This window comes from Tenebrio molitor, chromosome 1 (genome assembly GCF_963966145.1).
Source record: "Tenebrio molitor chromosome 1, icTenMoli1.1, whole genome shotgun sequence".
NCBI classification, from domain to species: Eukaryota; Metazoa; Arthropoda; class Insecta; order Coleoptera; family Tenebrionidae; genus Tenebrio; species Tenebrio molitor.
This window is the reverse complement of record NC_091046.1, coordinates 35966266-35983848: the sequence shown is the minus strand read 5'-3', so window position 1 is coordinate 35983848 and position 17583 is coordinate 35966266. Positions and strand designations below refer to the sequence as shown.

The window sequence follows — 17583 nt, the reverse complement described above, 5'->3', positions numbered from 1 at the left end:
CATACTTTTTTAAACACTTTCACATAAAAGATGAGACATTAGTGCAAACCTCTGTATACAAAGAGCGTAATGAAAATTTCTGCAATCAAAAGTAATATTGAATCTAAGTAATCAATCATGCTTTAATTTTAAGGGGAAGCGTATGGTAGTCTACGTTCAGCCATTGACCATTCAGAAGCGAATCTTTCATTTTGAAAGAAAGGAAATACGAAGAAGCAACAATTGGAATTTCCACTAACTTACCTATAAGTCATAACGATTAATAGAGTGATGGTTGTCCCTTTTTCAGCACTTGCTCCAACTTGTTTGAATATCTTATCTGAAATGAATCTGTTCTTGTCAATTTGTCAATAAATAAATCGGAAAATTTTCAGAATAGAACAAAATTAAATTCTAGCGACTTTGTTACTAAATAATGTTTTCTGTGTTGAAAAACTTAACTGAGAATTTGTTTCACTTCCTGCAAATTTGTTAACAGTATTTTTAGAATTCTAAAAATTTTAAAATCTATAAATGAACCTTTGAAAACGCATGCTCTCTTCAGAATATTTCTGTTTATCTTTTTTTAGCACAATTAGAAGTCACAGTTAATTCATTTTAATTTTTATTCATAGGCATATAAATAAACTTATTAAATATGAGCAAAAGTAGTTATAAATAAATCTTCCGAAGTCCAAATACATAGAAGTGATCTAGTCACTAAGGTATTTTCTACAGTTATACAACTTCTTTTACATTTAGTTGCCGCGGAAATTTAAATTGTAATAATGAGCTTGTTGGCACCACTGATCCGGCGCTTCAATGCTGCAAACCAAAGTAAAACATGGCGATGCGGCTTTTCAACGTAACATAAACGTTGCAACGCGTAGTTTTGTTAAATAAAAGTGTTTGTAGTGTTTAGCTTTAATGTTGTGGATACACTACACCTAGGTAAGCGATGAAATTACAAATAAACGCATGAAAATGTTATCGTTTTAATATGGGATCTAATACCGAAGTTTCGTAATTCCAGCATGTCTTTGCCCCCGTATTTACTGGGGCCCAATCCATGGGCCACAATGATGGCCCAACAACACCTGGCCGCAGCCCATGCACAAGCCCAAGCGGCTGCGGCTCAGGCCCACGCTCATGCCTTACAACAACAAATTCCACCACCTCATCCGAAATCGGACGTTATGACTGAAGATAAACTGCAAGAAAAAGGTAAAATTTCTATTAAATTATTTTTATGCGTGCATTAACTCAAAATTTGTAGCTCAAAAATGGCATCAGTTACAATCAAAGCGATTTGCTGACAAAAGAAAGTTGGGTTTTGTTGATGCCCAAAAAGAAGATATGCCTCCTGAGCATATACGCAAAATTATAAGGGATCATGGTGATATGAGCAGTCGTAAATACCGTCACGATAAACGCGTTTATTTAGGGTAAAATCATTTCATTCAATAATAAATTTTTGCATGACTGTTAAATAATGTGTGCTATAGTAGACTATTTGTAATGCCTAAAACGTCTCATCGTTAAATAGGACATTTTTTTTACGCTTTTTACCCTTTTTCACTATTAACATAAACAGATGTTTTAACAGTCATTCGAAAAATATTGTATGAAACTCATGCATAAAGTGTCTTTTTTTTTTCGCTCGTGGGATTGCCGCACTCGCCTGCGGGTCATGCGGTCAAGCTTCCCATTCATGAAAAAAGTACTACTTTATGCACTTATTGCATAAATTACGATTACTGAACATTTTTATTCTCACAGTGCTTTAAAATACATGCCTCATGCTGTAATGAAGTTACTTGAAAATATGCCAATGCCTTGGGAGCAAATCAGAGACGTTAAGGTTTTATACCACATAACAGGCGCAATCACATTTGTTAATGAAATACCATGGGTAATTGAACCTATTTACATTGCCCAATGGGGTACGATGTGGATTATGATGCGTCGAGAAAAACGCGATCGACGTCATTTTAAGCGAATGCGATTTCCTCCATTTGATGATGAGGAACCGCCATTAGACTACGCCGACAACGTTTTAGATGTTGAACCGCTCGAAGCGATTCAGATAGAACTCGACGCTGAGGAAGACGCCGCTGTTGCTAAATGGTTTTACGACCATAAACCTTTAGTGGGGGGAAAGTACGTGAATGGACCAACTTACAGAAAATGGAACTTGACGTTACCCATGATGGCCACTTTGTACCGGTTGGCCAACCAACTGTTGACTGATTTAGTTGACAATAATTACTTTTACCTCTTTGATACTAAGAGTTTTTTCACCGCGAAAGCTCTTAACATGGCCATACCTGGAGGCCCCAAATTCGAACCACTAATCAAAGACATGAATCCTGCGTAAGTCTTCTTTTTCACTGTATCGTAGCTGATTTTAATTACGCTACTGTTACAGGGATGAAGATTGGAATGAATTTAATGACATCAACAAAATTATAATTAGGCAACCCATCCGAACAGAGTATAGAATAGCGTTTCCGTACTTGTACAACAATATGCCACATTTTGTGCATTTATCTTGGTATGTCTCTTTATTTGACCTACTTTTTTATTCTGTTTGCCACATTTGTTTTGTGTTCTCTCATAAGACTCAGAGGGAATACACTAGCAATGTGGAATATTACTTGTGATATGATATTCGTTTCACTACCAAGTCTGTGTGAAAATGCTGTTTTATCACAAACACTTTTAATTTAATCCATCTTAATTTTCTTGAAAGTTGGAGTGTTAGTGAGTTTATATCTATCGTCCTGCAAAGATATAATCAATGAAAATATGTTATAATACCAAACTAAAAAAATGTTTTCGCTTGAAAAAGAATAGTTTGTCACTTTGGTAAGACAGTTTAAAATTTGAAGGTATCACGCACCAAACGTTGTCTACATCAAAACGGAAGATCCAGACTTGCCTGCTTTCTATTTTGATCCATTAATTAATCCAATTTCACACCGGCATGCAGTTAAAAGTTTGGAGCCTCTTCCTGAAGACGATGAAGAATATGTTTTGCCAGAAATTGTACAACCTTTTCTGCAAGAAACGCCATTGTATACCGATAATACTGCGAACGGTATTGCGTTATTATGGGCCCCCAGACCATTCAACATGCGTTCCGGTAATAAATGAGGAAAATTTTGTAACGTGTTATTGCATTAAATTATTTCGCAGGACGATGCCGCAGGGCTATCGACGTTCCCCTTGTTAAGTCCTGGTACATGGAGCATTGTCCCCCAGGCCAGCCTGTCAAGGTTAGAGTCAGTTATCAGAAACTGCTGAAGTATTACGTACTCAACGCCTTAAAACATCGTCCACCGAAAGCGCAGAAAAAGCGATACCTATTCCGTTCGTTCAAATCGACGAAATTTTTCCAAACTACGACTCTCGATTGGGTGGAAGCGGGATTACAAGTGTGCAGACAGGGCTACAATATGCTCAATTTGCTTATCCACCGAAAAAATCTCAATTATCTTCACTTGGATTACAATTTCAACTTGAAACCCGTCAAGACGTTGACCACAAAAGAAAGAAAGAAGTCTAGATTCGGCAATGGTACGGAATTTGATTGAATGTAGTTTTGTCTTTGAACAATTGTATCGTTTCAGCTTTCCACTTGTGCAGAGAAATTCTACGTTTGACCAAATTGATTATCGACTCCCATGTCCAATATCGATTGAACAATGTAGATGCCTTCCAGTTAGCAGATGGGTTGCAATATATTTTTGCCCACGTAGGTCAGTTGACGGGAATGTACAGATACAAATATAAATTAATGAGGCAAATTAGGATGTGTAAAGATTTAAAACACTTGGTTTACTATCGCTTTAACACTGTAAGTAATTCAGATTGTTCAATTAGGTTGAAACTGATTGGGAATTGATTCAAGGGACCGGTTGGAAAAGGTCCAGGCTGTGGTTGTTGGGCTCCTGGATGGAGAGTATGGTTGTTCTTTATGAGAGGAATAACACCTCTGCTCGAGCGCTGGCTCGGTAATTTGCTGTCCCGTCAGTTCGAAGGTCGGCACTCGAAAGGTGTCGCCAAGACTGTGACAAAGCAAAGAGTTGAATCGCATTTTGATCTTGAATTGAGAGCGTCAGTTATGCACGACATCGTTGACATGATGCCTGAAGGAATTAAACAGAACAAAGCCAGGACCATATTACAGCATCTATCGGAAGCGTGGCGTTGTTGGAAGGCCAACATTCCATGGAAAGTGAGTGTTTGCTGATGTTTCATTTTTGTAGATAGTATTATTTGAAATGATGAGAAGCACATGGGTCTTTAATGTTATCGAGGTGTATAATCGATTCACGATGAATCTGGATAATGGGTGGCTATGGCATCTGGTAACATTTTTGGTAGTAGCTACAGAACAAATAAAATTCCCTAACAGAAACTGATAGCTTTCATGTTAGGTTAGGTTGATTATTAAGGTTAGAGCTAAAGTCAAAACGAAACATGACAGGGCGGAGCTTATGATGCGCGCTCTCCAATTTACTGCTGACAGGTGCGTATCATACAGTCGTCAGTTTAGGGGCAAAAACTTAACCAAAACTCAATTTTCTTCATTTGATGAAGGAAATTCTACACCGAGGTCAGGTCAGGTCATATACTTTTGTTGTAAGTAGAACCTCTAATAGAACACTAAAAACTATTTTCATCTTCAGAACATTCTCCTAACACCCTCTATAGCGTAAACAAAAGAAAATTGTTGACTCCGCCACTGTCATATACGTAAGCTGGATTCAACTGATCTACATTCTTCTGTGCAAACCACGTGATGTCATGTTTCGTTTTGACTTTACCTCTACATTTATGTGACGGAAACGGTTCTATGGGAAACGGTACCATCGTTGCCAGCTTAACGTATTTCGCGTTGAATCACAATTTGAGTATGAATGTCTTTGAAATTCGAACTTGAATATTTGTAAAAACAAATGTGCAAGGTTTATTAATGCTATATGTAAAGTAACGCTTAAGGTATAAGATTATATGGCCCTTTAAAAGTATTTGGCCAGAGATAAACGTTCCTTTTGTCGCAATTGCTGTAGGCGGTCAGCCCAACCATAAATCATGCTTCAAGCAATTCTCTGTTGTGAATTCCAGAGCCGGTCTCAAAACAAATGCGTACCGATGAAATTATATTTATTTATTAAATATACAATACTATTACAAATCATCTTTACTGTCTTCAAGACACAAAGTACTAAAGGGAATTTCGTTACAATAACAAAATTTACAATAAACATGAAAAACATGTTCTATCATAAATTTTTAATCCCTGCCCTGAACTAAGGAAAAGGGATGCAGCTGCACGAGCCGAGACAATCGTCTTAACGCCAATATTGGTTTCCATTATTGGGATAATTTTAGTGCTGCCATATAATCTTATACCTTAAGCGTTACTTTATAACATAGGTCCTAATGGAAAACTGTAGATCCGTTTTCTGTCCATAATTTTTTAATCAAATTAAATTAGACAAGATTGTTCAAATTTGAATGTCGGAACAATCATGTCATTTTTCTGACAGGAAAAAAATATAAAATTGGGTCGGTTTATCCAACATGATAAAAATAAATCACAGCCACCCCTTATCCACGTTCATCGTGAATTGATTTTTATAGATTAACAATCAACGCTTATGTTGATGTAGATCAATAAGGCATTGATTGGACAAAGCGCTTCTGATTATGTCAATTCGTATGTCTAGTTGTTTGTAGATTTTGAATTTTAGGTCCCCGGGTTGCCAATACCCATTGAAAATATGATTTTGAGATACGTTAAAATGAAAGCTGATTGGTGGACGAATACAGCACATTACAACAGAGAAAGAATAAGAAGGGGCGCGACTGTTGATAAGACAGTCTGTAAGAAGAACTTAGGACGGCTCACAAGGTTGTACTTGAAAGCAGAGCAAGAACGCCAGCACAACTACTTAAAGGTAATTTGTTACTGTCATTTTGGGAAATTATAAAGTTTGGATGTTGGTATTGTTGCGGTATCTACCTGTTATCTGCCTCGTTAACAGACACAATTAGACCACACAACTTGATCAAATCTTGGTCGGTTGCCATCGAAACAATAAAATAGTACAGTTATAGATCATAACGGTACAAGTCCTGTTATGAACAGGAAATAAGTTTTAAAATGATCAAGAGTGAGGGGAGGTATTTTCGAGGGTTTTTTTGCGTTAATGCAATTAACATTAATTCGAGTAACGGTGTTTATTATATTTCGATCGTCAAGTGCTTATAACATCTTTAAAATTGGAGAAACTCGACCCGCAGAGTTTTTCTCTTGACCTGTCGTAGGGCATTTACCGAATTGGTATCGTAATACCTGTATCAACAAGTTTCGGAAAGCCAGTCATTACTGCACACCGAACGTGTTGTTTACGAAACGAGCTCAATGCGAATTATCTTATTAACCCTTTTTTTGTAGATCATATCGTATTTAAGTAAACCAATGTCATATAAAAAAAAAATTGCCTAGAATTTATTAAATTATAAATTGCTTGTAATTATTATCCAACTAGTGCAGTAATAAGTTACTTCCCGTACGGAAATGGGAAAGCCTACTTCTCGCATGCTTGTAGGAAATATATATTAGCGTTTTATACAACGATAAAAAAATAAAATAAAATTTAAATGTTGTACTCTGTTGTGCTTACGAATTATTTTTTGTTTTTGTAGGATGGTCCTTACATTAGCCCTGAAGAAGCCGTTGCGATATACACAACAACGGTTCACTGGCTCGAATCCAGACGGTTCGCCCCTATTCCTTTCCCTCCTTTGTCATACAAGCACGACACCAAACTTCTAATTTTGGCTCTCGAACGTTTGAAAGAAGCCTACAGTGTAAAGTCACGTCTTAACCAGAGTCAAAGAGAAGAATTGGGTCTCATTGAACAGGCCTACGACAATCCCCACGAGGCGTTGTCCAGAATCAAACGTCACTTACTGACGCAGAGAGCGTTCAAAGAAGTAGGAATCGAATTTATGGACTTGTACAGTCACTTGATACCAGTTTACGATGTGGAACCTTTGGAAAAGATAACTGACGCCTACTTAGATCAGTACTTGTGGTACGAAGCAGATAAAAGACGTCTGTTTCCACCGTGGATCAAACCGGCGGACACAGAACCTCCACCACTGCTCGTTTACAAGTGGTGTCAAGGAATTAACAACTTGCAGGACGTCTGGGACGTGGCCGAAGGCGAGTGCAACGTATTGTTGGAATCGAAATTTGAAAAGTTGTACGAAAAGATTGATTTAACGCTGTTGAATCGACTGTTGCGATTGATTGTTGATCACAACATCGCCGATTACATGACGGCGAAGAACAATGTCGTCATCAATTACAAGGACATGAACCATACCAACAGCTACGGAATAATACGTGGCCTTCAGTTTGCCTCGTTTATCACACAGTATTATGGATTGGTGTTGGATTTGTTGGTTCTCGGCTTGCAGAGGGCAAGTGAAATGGCAGGTCCTCCGCAAATGCCCAACGATTTTCTTACTTTCCAAGATGTGTTAACAGAAACGTGTCATCCTATACGATTGTATTGCCGATACGTCGACAAAATTCACATGTTCTTCAGGCAAGTGCTTTTATTAATTAACACAACCTAACTACTTTATCGATTATGATGAGTCGCGCAGGGGTCCTGAAGCTGGTCAAACCTGTAGGCCAGCAACTGGCACTTACATTGACGTAGGTCAATACGGTGTCGGTTGGATAAGTGCGTTTCTGAATCTTTTTGTGTATTCTGAAATATTGAAAACAATATCTTATTCAAGATTAATAGATCGTTTTTTGTAGATTCTCCGCGGAAGAAGCTCGAGAATTAATTCAGAGATATCTGACTGAACATCCTGATCCTAATAACGAAAATATTGTTGGTTACAACAATAAGAAATGTTGGCCTCGAGATGCTAGAATGAGACTAATGAAGCACGACGTTAATTTGTAAGTTTGTTGAAATATATTCGTTTCCGATCGTAACAAGTCATGTTTTAGGGGTCGTGCTGTGTTTTGGGATATAAAAAATCGCCTGCCAAGATCAGTGACCACCATTCAGTGGGAAAACAGTTTTGTGAGTGTTTATTCAAAAGACAATCCCAACCTTCTTTTTAACATGTGTGGATTTGAATGCAGGATTTTGCCAAAGGTGAGTGTTAGCATTAGTTATTGAGAGATTTATTTTGTAAATGAAAAATTCAGTGCCGCACCCAACATGAAGAATTTACGCACCGCGACGGCGTTTGGAATTTACAACATGAGGGAAGTAAAGAAAGAACTGCTCAGTGCTTTTTGAGAGTAGACGACGAATCAATGAGTCGTTTCCATAACAGAGTGAGACAAATTCTGATGGCTTCAGGTTCCACGACATTTACAAAGGTAGTGAACGTTTCCCGATGTACGATTCTCTGAAGATTCTTTTTTTAGATTGTCAATAAGTGGAACACTGCATTAATTGGATTAATGACGTACTTCAGAGAGGCAGTTGTAAACACACAAGAACTCCTAGATTTGCTTGTCAAGTGTGAAAATAAAATCCAGACTCGTATCAAAATCGGTTTGAATTCAAAAATGCCAAGCAGGTTTCCACCTGTTGTGTTTTACACGCCAAAAGAGTTGGGTGGACTCGGTATGCTCTCCATGGGTCACGTGTTAATTCCACAGGTAACACATTAATAACGATCGTTATTTTTGCATTTTAACCGTATTTTTAGTCTGATCTGAGGTGGTCTAAACAAACTGATGTGGGAATCACTCACTTCCGTTCCGGTATGAGCCACGACGAAGATCAACTTATTCCCAACTTGTACCGATACATTCAACCGTGGGAGTCAGAATTTATTGACTCGCAAAGAGTTTGGGCCGAATACTCCCTCAAACGACAAGAAGCTAATGCGCAAAATAGGTATAGATTTTTTAATGTGATGTTTTCGTGTTTGTAAAGTGTGGTTTTTCGTCAGGCGCCTCACTTTGGAAGATTTGGAAGACTCCTGGGATCGAGGTATTCCTAGAATCAACACTTTGTTCCAGAAAGATCGACACACGCTAGCTTACGATAAAGGCTGGAGAATCAGAACGGAATTTAAACAATATCAAGTTCGTTTTATTGTTTGTTGGAAACGTCGATATAATAAGGTTGTTGTTTTAGGTTCTGAAACAAAATCCTTTCTGGTGGACTCACCAGCGCCACGATGGCAAACTGTGGAACTTGAACAACTACCGTACCGACATGATTCAAGCTCTTGGTGGTGTGGAAGGCATCTTGGAACACACCTTATTCAAGGGCACCTACTTCCCGACGTGGGAAGGTCTTTTCTGGTAAGATTTGTCATTTTGTTCGTAGAATTTGTCTAATATTAAAAAAAAACAGGGAAAAAGCCTCAGGCTTTGAAGAGTCCATGAAATACAAGAAGTTGACCAATGCCCAGAGGTCTGGTTTGAATCAAATTCCAAATCGTCGTTTTACTCTGTGGTGGTCGCCCACCATTAACAGAGCTAACGTTTACGTTGGTTTCCAAGTGCAGCTCGATTTGACTGGTATTTTTATGCACGGTAAAATTCCCACATTGAAGATTTCGTTGATTCAGATTTTCCGTGCTCACTTGTGGCAAAAAGTTCACGAGTCGATAGTGATGGATCTTTGTCAAGTAAGTATTCGAGTTAAGCTGTTGAATTTGCCAAAACGACGATTTTTAGGTGTTTGATCAAGAACTGGATGCCCTAGAAATTGAAACTGTGCAGAAAGAAACTATTCATCCAAGGAAATCGTACAAAATGAATTCTTCTTGCGCTGATATTTTATTGTTCTCAGCGTACAAGTGGAACGTGTCAAGACCGTCGTTGCTGGCTGACACAAAGTAATTGACGAAAGTAGACAAATTGTTTTTATTGACGAACGTTTTTGCAGAGATACGATGGATAACACAACCACTCAGAAATATTGGATTGATGTTCAACTTAGATGGGGCGACTACGACTCTCACGATATAGAGCGATACGCCAGAGCGAAATTCTTGGACTACACGACTGACAACATGTCAATCTACCCGTCTCCGACAGGAGTCTTGATCGCCATCGATCTGGCTTACAATCTTCACAGGTGATTCTTGTTTAAGATTCCACGTTTAGAAAATTCGAAAGTTGTATTTTAGTGCATACGGAAACTGGTTCCCAGGTTGTAAACCTCTGATTCAACAAGCAATGGCTAAAATAATGAAGGCCAACCCCGCTCTGTACGTCTTGAGGGAGCGTATAAGAAAAGCCTTGCAGTTATATTCTAGCGAACCGACTGAGCCTTACTTGTCCAGTCAGAACTACGGAGAATTGTTCTCTAATCAAATAATTTGGTTTGTTGACGACACCAACGTGTACAGAGTTACAATTCACAAGACGTTTGAGGGTAACTTGACAACAAAACCGATCAACGGTGCTATCTTCATATTCAATCCTAGGACTGGTCAGTTGTTCTTGAAGATAATTCACACTTCAGTGTGGGCTGGTCAGAAACGTTTAGGCCAAGTACGCTTGTTTGTAAATACGTTGATTCACTATAAAGTTGTTGAATTTTTCAGTTAGCCAAATGGAAAACTGCTGAAGAAGTTGCTGCACTAATTCGTTCATTACCTGTTGAAGAACAGCCCAAACAGATTATCGTAACAAGAAAGGGCATGTTAGATCCACTCGAAGTCCATCTTCTTGATTTCCCCAACATTGTAATCAAAGGATCTGAATTACAGTTGCCGTTCCAGGCGTGTCTCAAGATCGAGAAATTTGGAGATTTGATTTTGAAAGCTACCGAACCACAAATGGTCCTTTTCAACTTGTACGATGATTGGTTGAAAACTATTTCGTCATATACTGTGAGTCGAGGTTTTGACTGCTTTTTTCCAAGTAGTAATATTTTTCATTGACAGGCATTTTCACGTCTTATTTTAATCTTGAGAGCCTTGCACGTCAACACGGAACGTACAAAAGTGATTTTAAAACCAGATAAAACGACCATCACTGAACCTCACCACATTTGGCCGACTCTTTCTGATGATGAATGGATTAAGGTTGAAGTTCAACTAAAAGACCTTATCCTCGCAGATTACGGGAAAAAGAACAAGTGGGTGGTCGCACTTCTTGAAGAAATTGTTTGTTATTGAATATTTTTGTTTCAGCGTTAACGTCGCGTCGTTAACTCAAAGCGAGATCCGTGATATTATACTTGGTATGGAAATCAGCGCACCATCGGCTCAAAGACAGCAAATAGCCGAAATCGAGAAACAAACCAAGGAGCAGTCGCAGCTCACTGCTACCACCACAAGAACGGTTAACAAACACGGAGACGAAATCATCACGAGCACCACAAGTAACTACGAAACTCAGACGTTCAGTTCGAAAACGGAATGGAGAGTTAGGGCTATTTCCGCGACGAATCTTCACCTCAGAACCAACCACATTTATGTCAGTTCAGACGACATCAAAGAAACGGGATACACATACATTTTACCAAAGAATGTTCTTAAAAAATTCGTCACGATCTCAGATTTGCGAGCACAAATTTGCGCTTTCTTGTACGGCGTAAGTCCACCCGATAATCCCCAAGTTAAAGAGCTGCGTTGTTTGGTGTTGCCGCCGCAGTGGGGCACTCATCAAACCGTACACATACCGAATACGCCTCCGAATCATTCGTTCTTGAAAGATATGGAGCCTCTGGGATGGATTCACACGCAGCCTAACGAATTGCCTCAATTGTCGCCGCAAGATATCACGACTCACGCTAAGTTGATGGCCGACAACCCAGCTTGGGACGGAGAAAAAACTGTTATAATTACGTGCTCGTTCACTCCAGGATCATGTTCGCTCACGGCTTACAAGTTGACGCCTTCGGGATATGAGTGGGGCAGAGCGAACACAGATAAAGGGAATAATCCCAAAGGGTATCTACCAAGTCACTATGAAAAAGTACAGATGTTATTGTCTGATCGTTTTCTTGGATTTTTCATGGTTCCCGCTCAAGGATCTTGGAATTATAACTTTATGGGTGAGTTAATTTATTTTATTTATAACATAAAAAAAATAGATACGTTCTAAGTAATTTATGCAATTCCGCACATAAAATAATTAATAAACACCATTCACGTTGTTCATGTTGCTGAATTTCGCACAATGTTTGAGTCTTCTTCTATTGCAAACTAGTAAAACTGATAACAATGCACTAGCATTGGCGCTATTTATAACCTCAAACTTAGAAGAACATAACCTAATTCAACAGACAACTTTACTACCAAATTAATGCAAAATTTCCATGGCCTCCCATTATGCCAAAACAACGTGAATGCATTTTATGTAAATATTGGGTGATTCAAAATGATTGTGGATAAGTATGGCAACTATGTACGAAAATTTATGTGGCAACTGTGTGGGTGGGGTAGAGCTGACATTTGTATGACATTTCATGAGCGTGCATTTGATTTTTAAAGTGAAACTTTTTATGGGAGGGTCTTGAAATTCTGATCGGCAAACCTTTTTGTGTGACGAAAAGTGGTGGGGGTAAACACTATTGGGTCGAGTGGGAGCATGGTCTCTGTCTTTGTCACACTCACGGCATTTATCGATAATGTTCTCTCTTTGATTTGGAGGCTTAAAAATGAACAATGAGTTACGCATTTCGATATTGTTTAGTGTTATCGTTGTTTATAATTTATTTTCTTCATTAAAATATACAATTTTGTTGTGAATATGCTATTTAAAAATGATTGATGAATAATTACAATGTTTCCCTGTAATACAAAAGTTTCACTTCTATCGTGCGTCTTTACGACACATTCTGTTTTTTTTTTATACCATTGCACGTTGACTTGACAATTTTCAAAATTGCGCGACTATGACCTGTCAAGGAAATGTCAACTCCTACCTACACAGTTGCCACATAAATTTTCGTACATAGTTGCCATACTTATCCACAATTATTTTGAATCAGCCAATAGTACCGGCCGGGGAAAATGGGAATCTGGCTTCTTGACTTAAATAACTATGAACTTGAGCGGTCGATAGGCACTTTTCTGTTGTAAAAAAACAGTCGCTCTTTTATCAGGTAGATATACAGTGTGGAAACTTTAACCGGAATAAAATTAATTCATTACTTGGACATATAATTTGTTTCAAAATCAAAAATCCACCAACACTGCATTCTACCTCGAAAATACAACCGACAACGTCGCCAACTTTTGTTTTTAGTGTGTTTGAAAGTGTCAGAAAAACGTGGGGTTATGAAACTGTTGACAGTCGTTTTGGTAGTAGTTCCTCGTGTATTTTAAATTCTTCGAAGCACTTAATGAACGCTCGCTTGAATTTAGCGGTTAAAAGATTCCTTCTTTTTTGAGGCATTTTTATAATTTGATATTTGTGACACACTGAAGGTCAAATTTTGGCGGAAGGTTGGGCCAACCCAGAAAAATGAAACTTATTCTAGGGATTTGTTTTTTTCTGCCAACATAATTCAACAGGTGGTGGATTTTTGATTTTGAAACAGATTATAGGTGATTTTTCTAAAAAATCCGGAAACAGGTCGGTTTTTGTTTTTTCTTGCCCACATTTTGGCGCATATGGTTTTTGCATAATCTCCTTCCGGAAGTGCGTAACCACCCCTACCTTTTTATTTCAAATGGAAGGGTATGCAAGTATAAAAACCAGTTTTATAAGTTGAATACATACTATTTAATGCAACAAATGTTCAAAATGGGCACCGTTTGTTTGTTGGCTATTTAACAAATCGTTAGTAATATGCATCTGTTACGTTTTGTAACATTTCCGTTGTGATTTGCCTAATTTCATCCTTAAAACCGAATAATATTGAAGACCTTAAGCAACGTATTAGGCATGAAATTAGGCAAATCACACCGGAAATGTTACAAGACGTAAGGGAAGCATCTTATTATGGATTTGCAATTTGCCAAGAAAGAAACGGTGCCCATTTTGAACATTTGTTGCATTAAATAGAATTCAGCTTATAAAATTGGTTTTCATTTTTTAGCACGTAGACTTTGAAAATATCCAGGAAACAAATAATGCGTTGTATTCCTTGCTACTCTCGTGTCAAAAATAAATTACTCCTCCCTACGATTTAGGGATATTCGTTACTAGGTTTCCATAAATTTGGTCAGGTTGGAGGCTATGTGGTTTCTGGTAACAAACAAAAGATATCCCAAAAATGTAAGGCAGCAAGTTAATTGTAACAAATGAGTAATTTCTCTGTAAGTGATAGATGATTTTTCGTTTCACAATCAATTTTGGTTACTGGCGGCATATTTATTTGGATTTAATCTCTCAATTCAAAGTAACCAACCTTAGGCATTCAAAATTACTTTTGAAAATTCTCGTTACACACAACATGAAAAACGTTATTTCCCTAAAAGTTCGAATTCTAGGGAGTAATTTATTTTTGACACGAGAGTAAGTGGCCTTTCAAACGAGGTGTCACTTGGCATACCCTTACATTTGAAAAAAAAAAGTTAGGGGTCGTTGCACACTTCCGGGAGATGACATGCAAAAACCATATGCACCAAAATGTGGGCAAGGAAAAACGAAAATCGACTTTTTCGGGGTTTTTGACAAAAATCGCCAATGTCCCTGTTATGAATTTTATTCCAGTTAAAGTTTCCACACTGTATACAGGTGTTGGCAGGCAAAAATTTGTACCTGTCGTAAATCTTAATAATGATAACCCTTACAGTTTTATTTAAATACAGCCCAAAGTTATTTAAGTCAAGAAACCAGATTCCCATTTTCCCGGTCGGTACTGTACACAACTGAAATTTTTAATTTTTGCATCTGTTGTTCTATCATCTGTGTACGAGTTTTTTTTTTGGCCAGCGATAGTAAGTAACGTACATTTTGATAGGTCTGCATGTCAGGCACTTTGTTGCTGGAAATCAAACAGTGTGCGCAACGTCAAAAAAAAAGAAATCATGGCCTCCTATTATGCCTAAACAATGTGAACGGTGTTTAACATGTTGCTGAATTTCCCGCGATCATAGTTACGCGACTTTAAAACGTACTGTTTGATCAAATCTGTTAAAACGTTTTCATTATACCATACTGTAATCAGGATTTAACAGTACTCAATTATTGATTAATATGACACCCCTAACAGACTAGGCCGTTATTAAAATTTAACAGGTCAAGGCGGTTATTTTTTGCTACCGTTGCTACGGTTACGGCACAGATGACAAGTAAATTTAATTTGAAGTAAAGAGAAATGTCAGTCTTACCAATAAACCATCGTTAAATGTTAAGTATTATTGGTATAATGAAAAGTACTGAACGATATTCGGCCGATACGCAAATAACAGACTCGATTGATAATAAAATCTCGGCTGCGCCTCGATTTTACAAACTTCATTCTTGCCGGTTATTTGCTACATATCGGCCTTATGACGTTAATAACTATATTTGTCAATAAATTACTGACGAATTAATATTTGCGTAAAAATGCCACGAATTATTATTAGCAATGAAATTAAAGTAGCAATAATATTTGCAAATGTTCTATACAGGTGTACGACACGATCCTAGCATGAAGTACGAACTACAGTTGGCCAATCCTAAGGAATTTTACCACGAAATTCACAGACCAGCGCATTTCCTTAATTTTTCGTCACTGGAAGATGGTGATGGTGCCGGAGCTGACAGAGATGATGCTTTTGCCTGAAATGGTTTTTCATTTATTGTTTAAATTTCTTACACTTCGATTTGTAAATATTTTACCAAATAAATGTTTGTAGGTGTACGTGTATAGATTATTGTGTCATCCTTTCCGTCGATATGTTACGATATTTCGCCCATGGGTGTTATACTGATTGTATACACTCGGAACTCAGGAAAATAAAACGAAGTTACTCTTGACGAACTAAGAAGTAACAAACAATTCAGCCTCTAAAATCCAGCCGCCATCTAGTGCAGTTGGCAGTTGCTGCTGTAAACATCACAACGTCGACTATCACAAAAGCAATGAAGCATTATGGCAAGATTTAAGGCCTTCACAAACTACAATGTCAATGTTAGAAGGATGTAAAGGTAGGCAATGTTTTAGACGCATCTTCAGTAAAATAAAATAAATATTTGTGGAGTACGTTTCAAACAGATTCTGTATTATACGGGTGATCAAGAAGGACTGTTTAAGTTGGTGACACTGGATCGTATTTTAAATCGTATAACAGGAGTAACTTCCGGTTGTTGGTGGCTTGTCGTTGTTAATGCTATACCTATATCAGATAATTGTCAAATAAACCAACAAAACATATCCAGTTGCAGTGTTATAAATAACCGAATTTAAAAAATTTCTTAATTGTACTGCCAACTTAAACAGTCCTTCTTGATCACCCGGTAGAAGGATACATCCTGGAAAAATTTTAATAATTAACGCGATGTTTTTTTTTCGTCGATAAACCAAATTTTTTTTAGAGTTTGTTTTCCCAATTCGTCATCACTCATCATTCACTAAAAGCACTAAAATACACTGTTCCAACAAATGTTTGAAAAATTGGCATTTGGGAACGCAACAGGGACCCTTTATTTTAAAATTAGTTGCTGAAGTAGGTTCACATAAAACGATAATGGTCTCTGGTCAAACTCAACAACTCATACAAGGCGACAAAAGTGTAGTGTCCGTACGCTGATAGATTGCACGTTTTTAAATTCTAGTTCCAAAACATAACGCAGTGAAAAATACTAAACTCTCCATCTCAATTGTTTCACTTTATGTAGAAAACCGTTGCAGCCTTGCAGATTAATTCCCGCCACACTTGTTTGCTTGTCTGTCTCAAAAAACGTACAATCTATCAGAGTATGGAGTATACCGTGGTTATCTATGGTATACCGTAGAGGGATATGGAGGGAGCACTGCGTATGCTGGCAATGTACAGAAAGCGGCACGTTGCGAGACCTGGGGTGCGATTCTCGAAAGCACTCGTAAACTTGCGAATAGAATATAATGCGTGTAAGAATTTGCGCATCGCAACTATCTTCGTTATTCTCGAATTGCATCTCATTCGAATCGTAACTGACTGCGTATGCGAAATCTTACTTCAGTGGCGAAGTGTGGCAACGATGCAAAATGTCCAGTGTTGTTAACATAATACACAAAAAGGAACTGTTATAAAATAATATTCCCTAATTTCAAAAATCGAAGTGTGATTCCGCGCACCAATATGACGGAAAAAGAAATAGCAACTTGTATCACTTTTCACTTTCCAGTTACATATTTACAAAAAAAATGTGTTGGAAAGTAAAAAAAAAGTGCTTAAGCCGTTATTAATTATTATTACGGAATCGATATTCCGATTCATCGAATCGGTCATTTCGAAATTAATCGATTCATTGAATCGATCTTTTTATACAAATTTGCCCATTACTAGCTCCAACCAGATAACACGTCACGTAAAAACCACGTAATAATTACTATAATTTTATTCACGTAATAGGTTAAGGGCCAGTTTATAGAAAGAAAATTAAATATTCAATTTGACTTAAATTTCAATGTATTTTTATATGATGATTAACCCATA

The 17583-nt window shown here is 37.6% G+C and overlaps 2 protein-coding genes across 2 annotated transcripts in view; one reads left to right on the top strand and one right to left on the bottom strand.

The window, feature by feature from the left end:
* LOC138127231 (delta(3,5)-Delta(2,4)-dienoyl-CoA isomerase, mitochondrial) overlaps positions 1–17583 on the bottom strand; it is a 108181-nt gene that overhangs the window by 62860 nt on the left and 27738 nt on the right. The window lies entirely within an intron of this gene.
* Positions 775–15806, top strand: Prp8 (pre-mRNA processing factor 8). The gene is made up of 26 exons (XM_069043042.1): positions 775–930; positions 1013–1203; positions 1256–1424; positions 1759–2352; positions 2408–2533; positions 2871–3124; positions 3178–3558; positions 3612–3838; positions 3893–4219; positions 5742–5948; positions 6700–7610; positions 7832–7978; positions 8030–8180; positions 8234–8410; positions 8459–8695; positions 8746–8936; positions 8992–9127; positions 9180–9349; positions 9402–9678; positions 9728–9888; positions 9939–10130; positions 10183–10549; positions 10603–10890; positions 10945–11138; positions 11194–12059; positions 15574–15806. The coding sequence occupies exons 2-26, from the start codon at positions 1014–1016 to the stop codon at positions 15726–15728; spliced, it is 7095 nt and encodes a 2364-aa protein (XP_068899143.1). The 5' UTR covers positions 775–930; position 1013; the 3' UTR covers positions 15729–15806.

Excerpts from the sequence above, each read along its gene's own strand:
- Prp8 (XM_069043042.1), top strand. The coding sequence starts at position 1,014 with ATGTCTTTGCCCCCGTATTTACTGGGGCCCAATCCATGGGCCACAATG. Across the intron at positions 4,220-5,741 it reads AGGCCAACATTCCATGGAAA|GTCCCCGGGTTGCCAATACC; the intron begins GTGAGTGTTTGC and ends TTTGAATTTTAG. Across the intron at positions 9,889-9,938 it reads TCGTTGCTGGCTGACACAAA|AGATACGATGGATAACACAA; the intron begins GTAATTGACGAA and ends ACGTTTTTGCAG.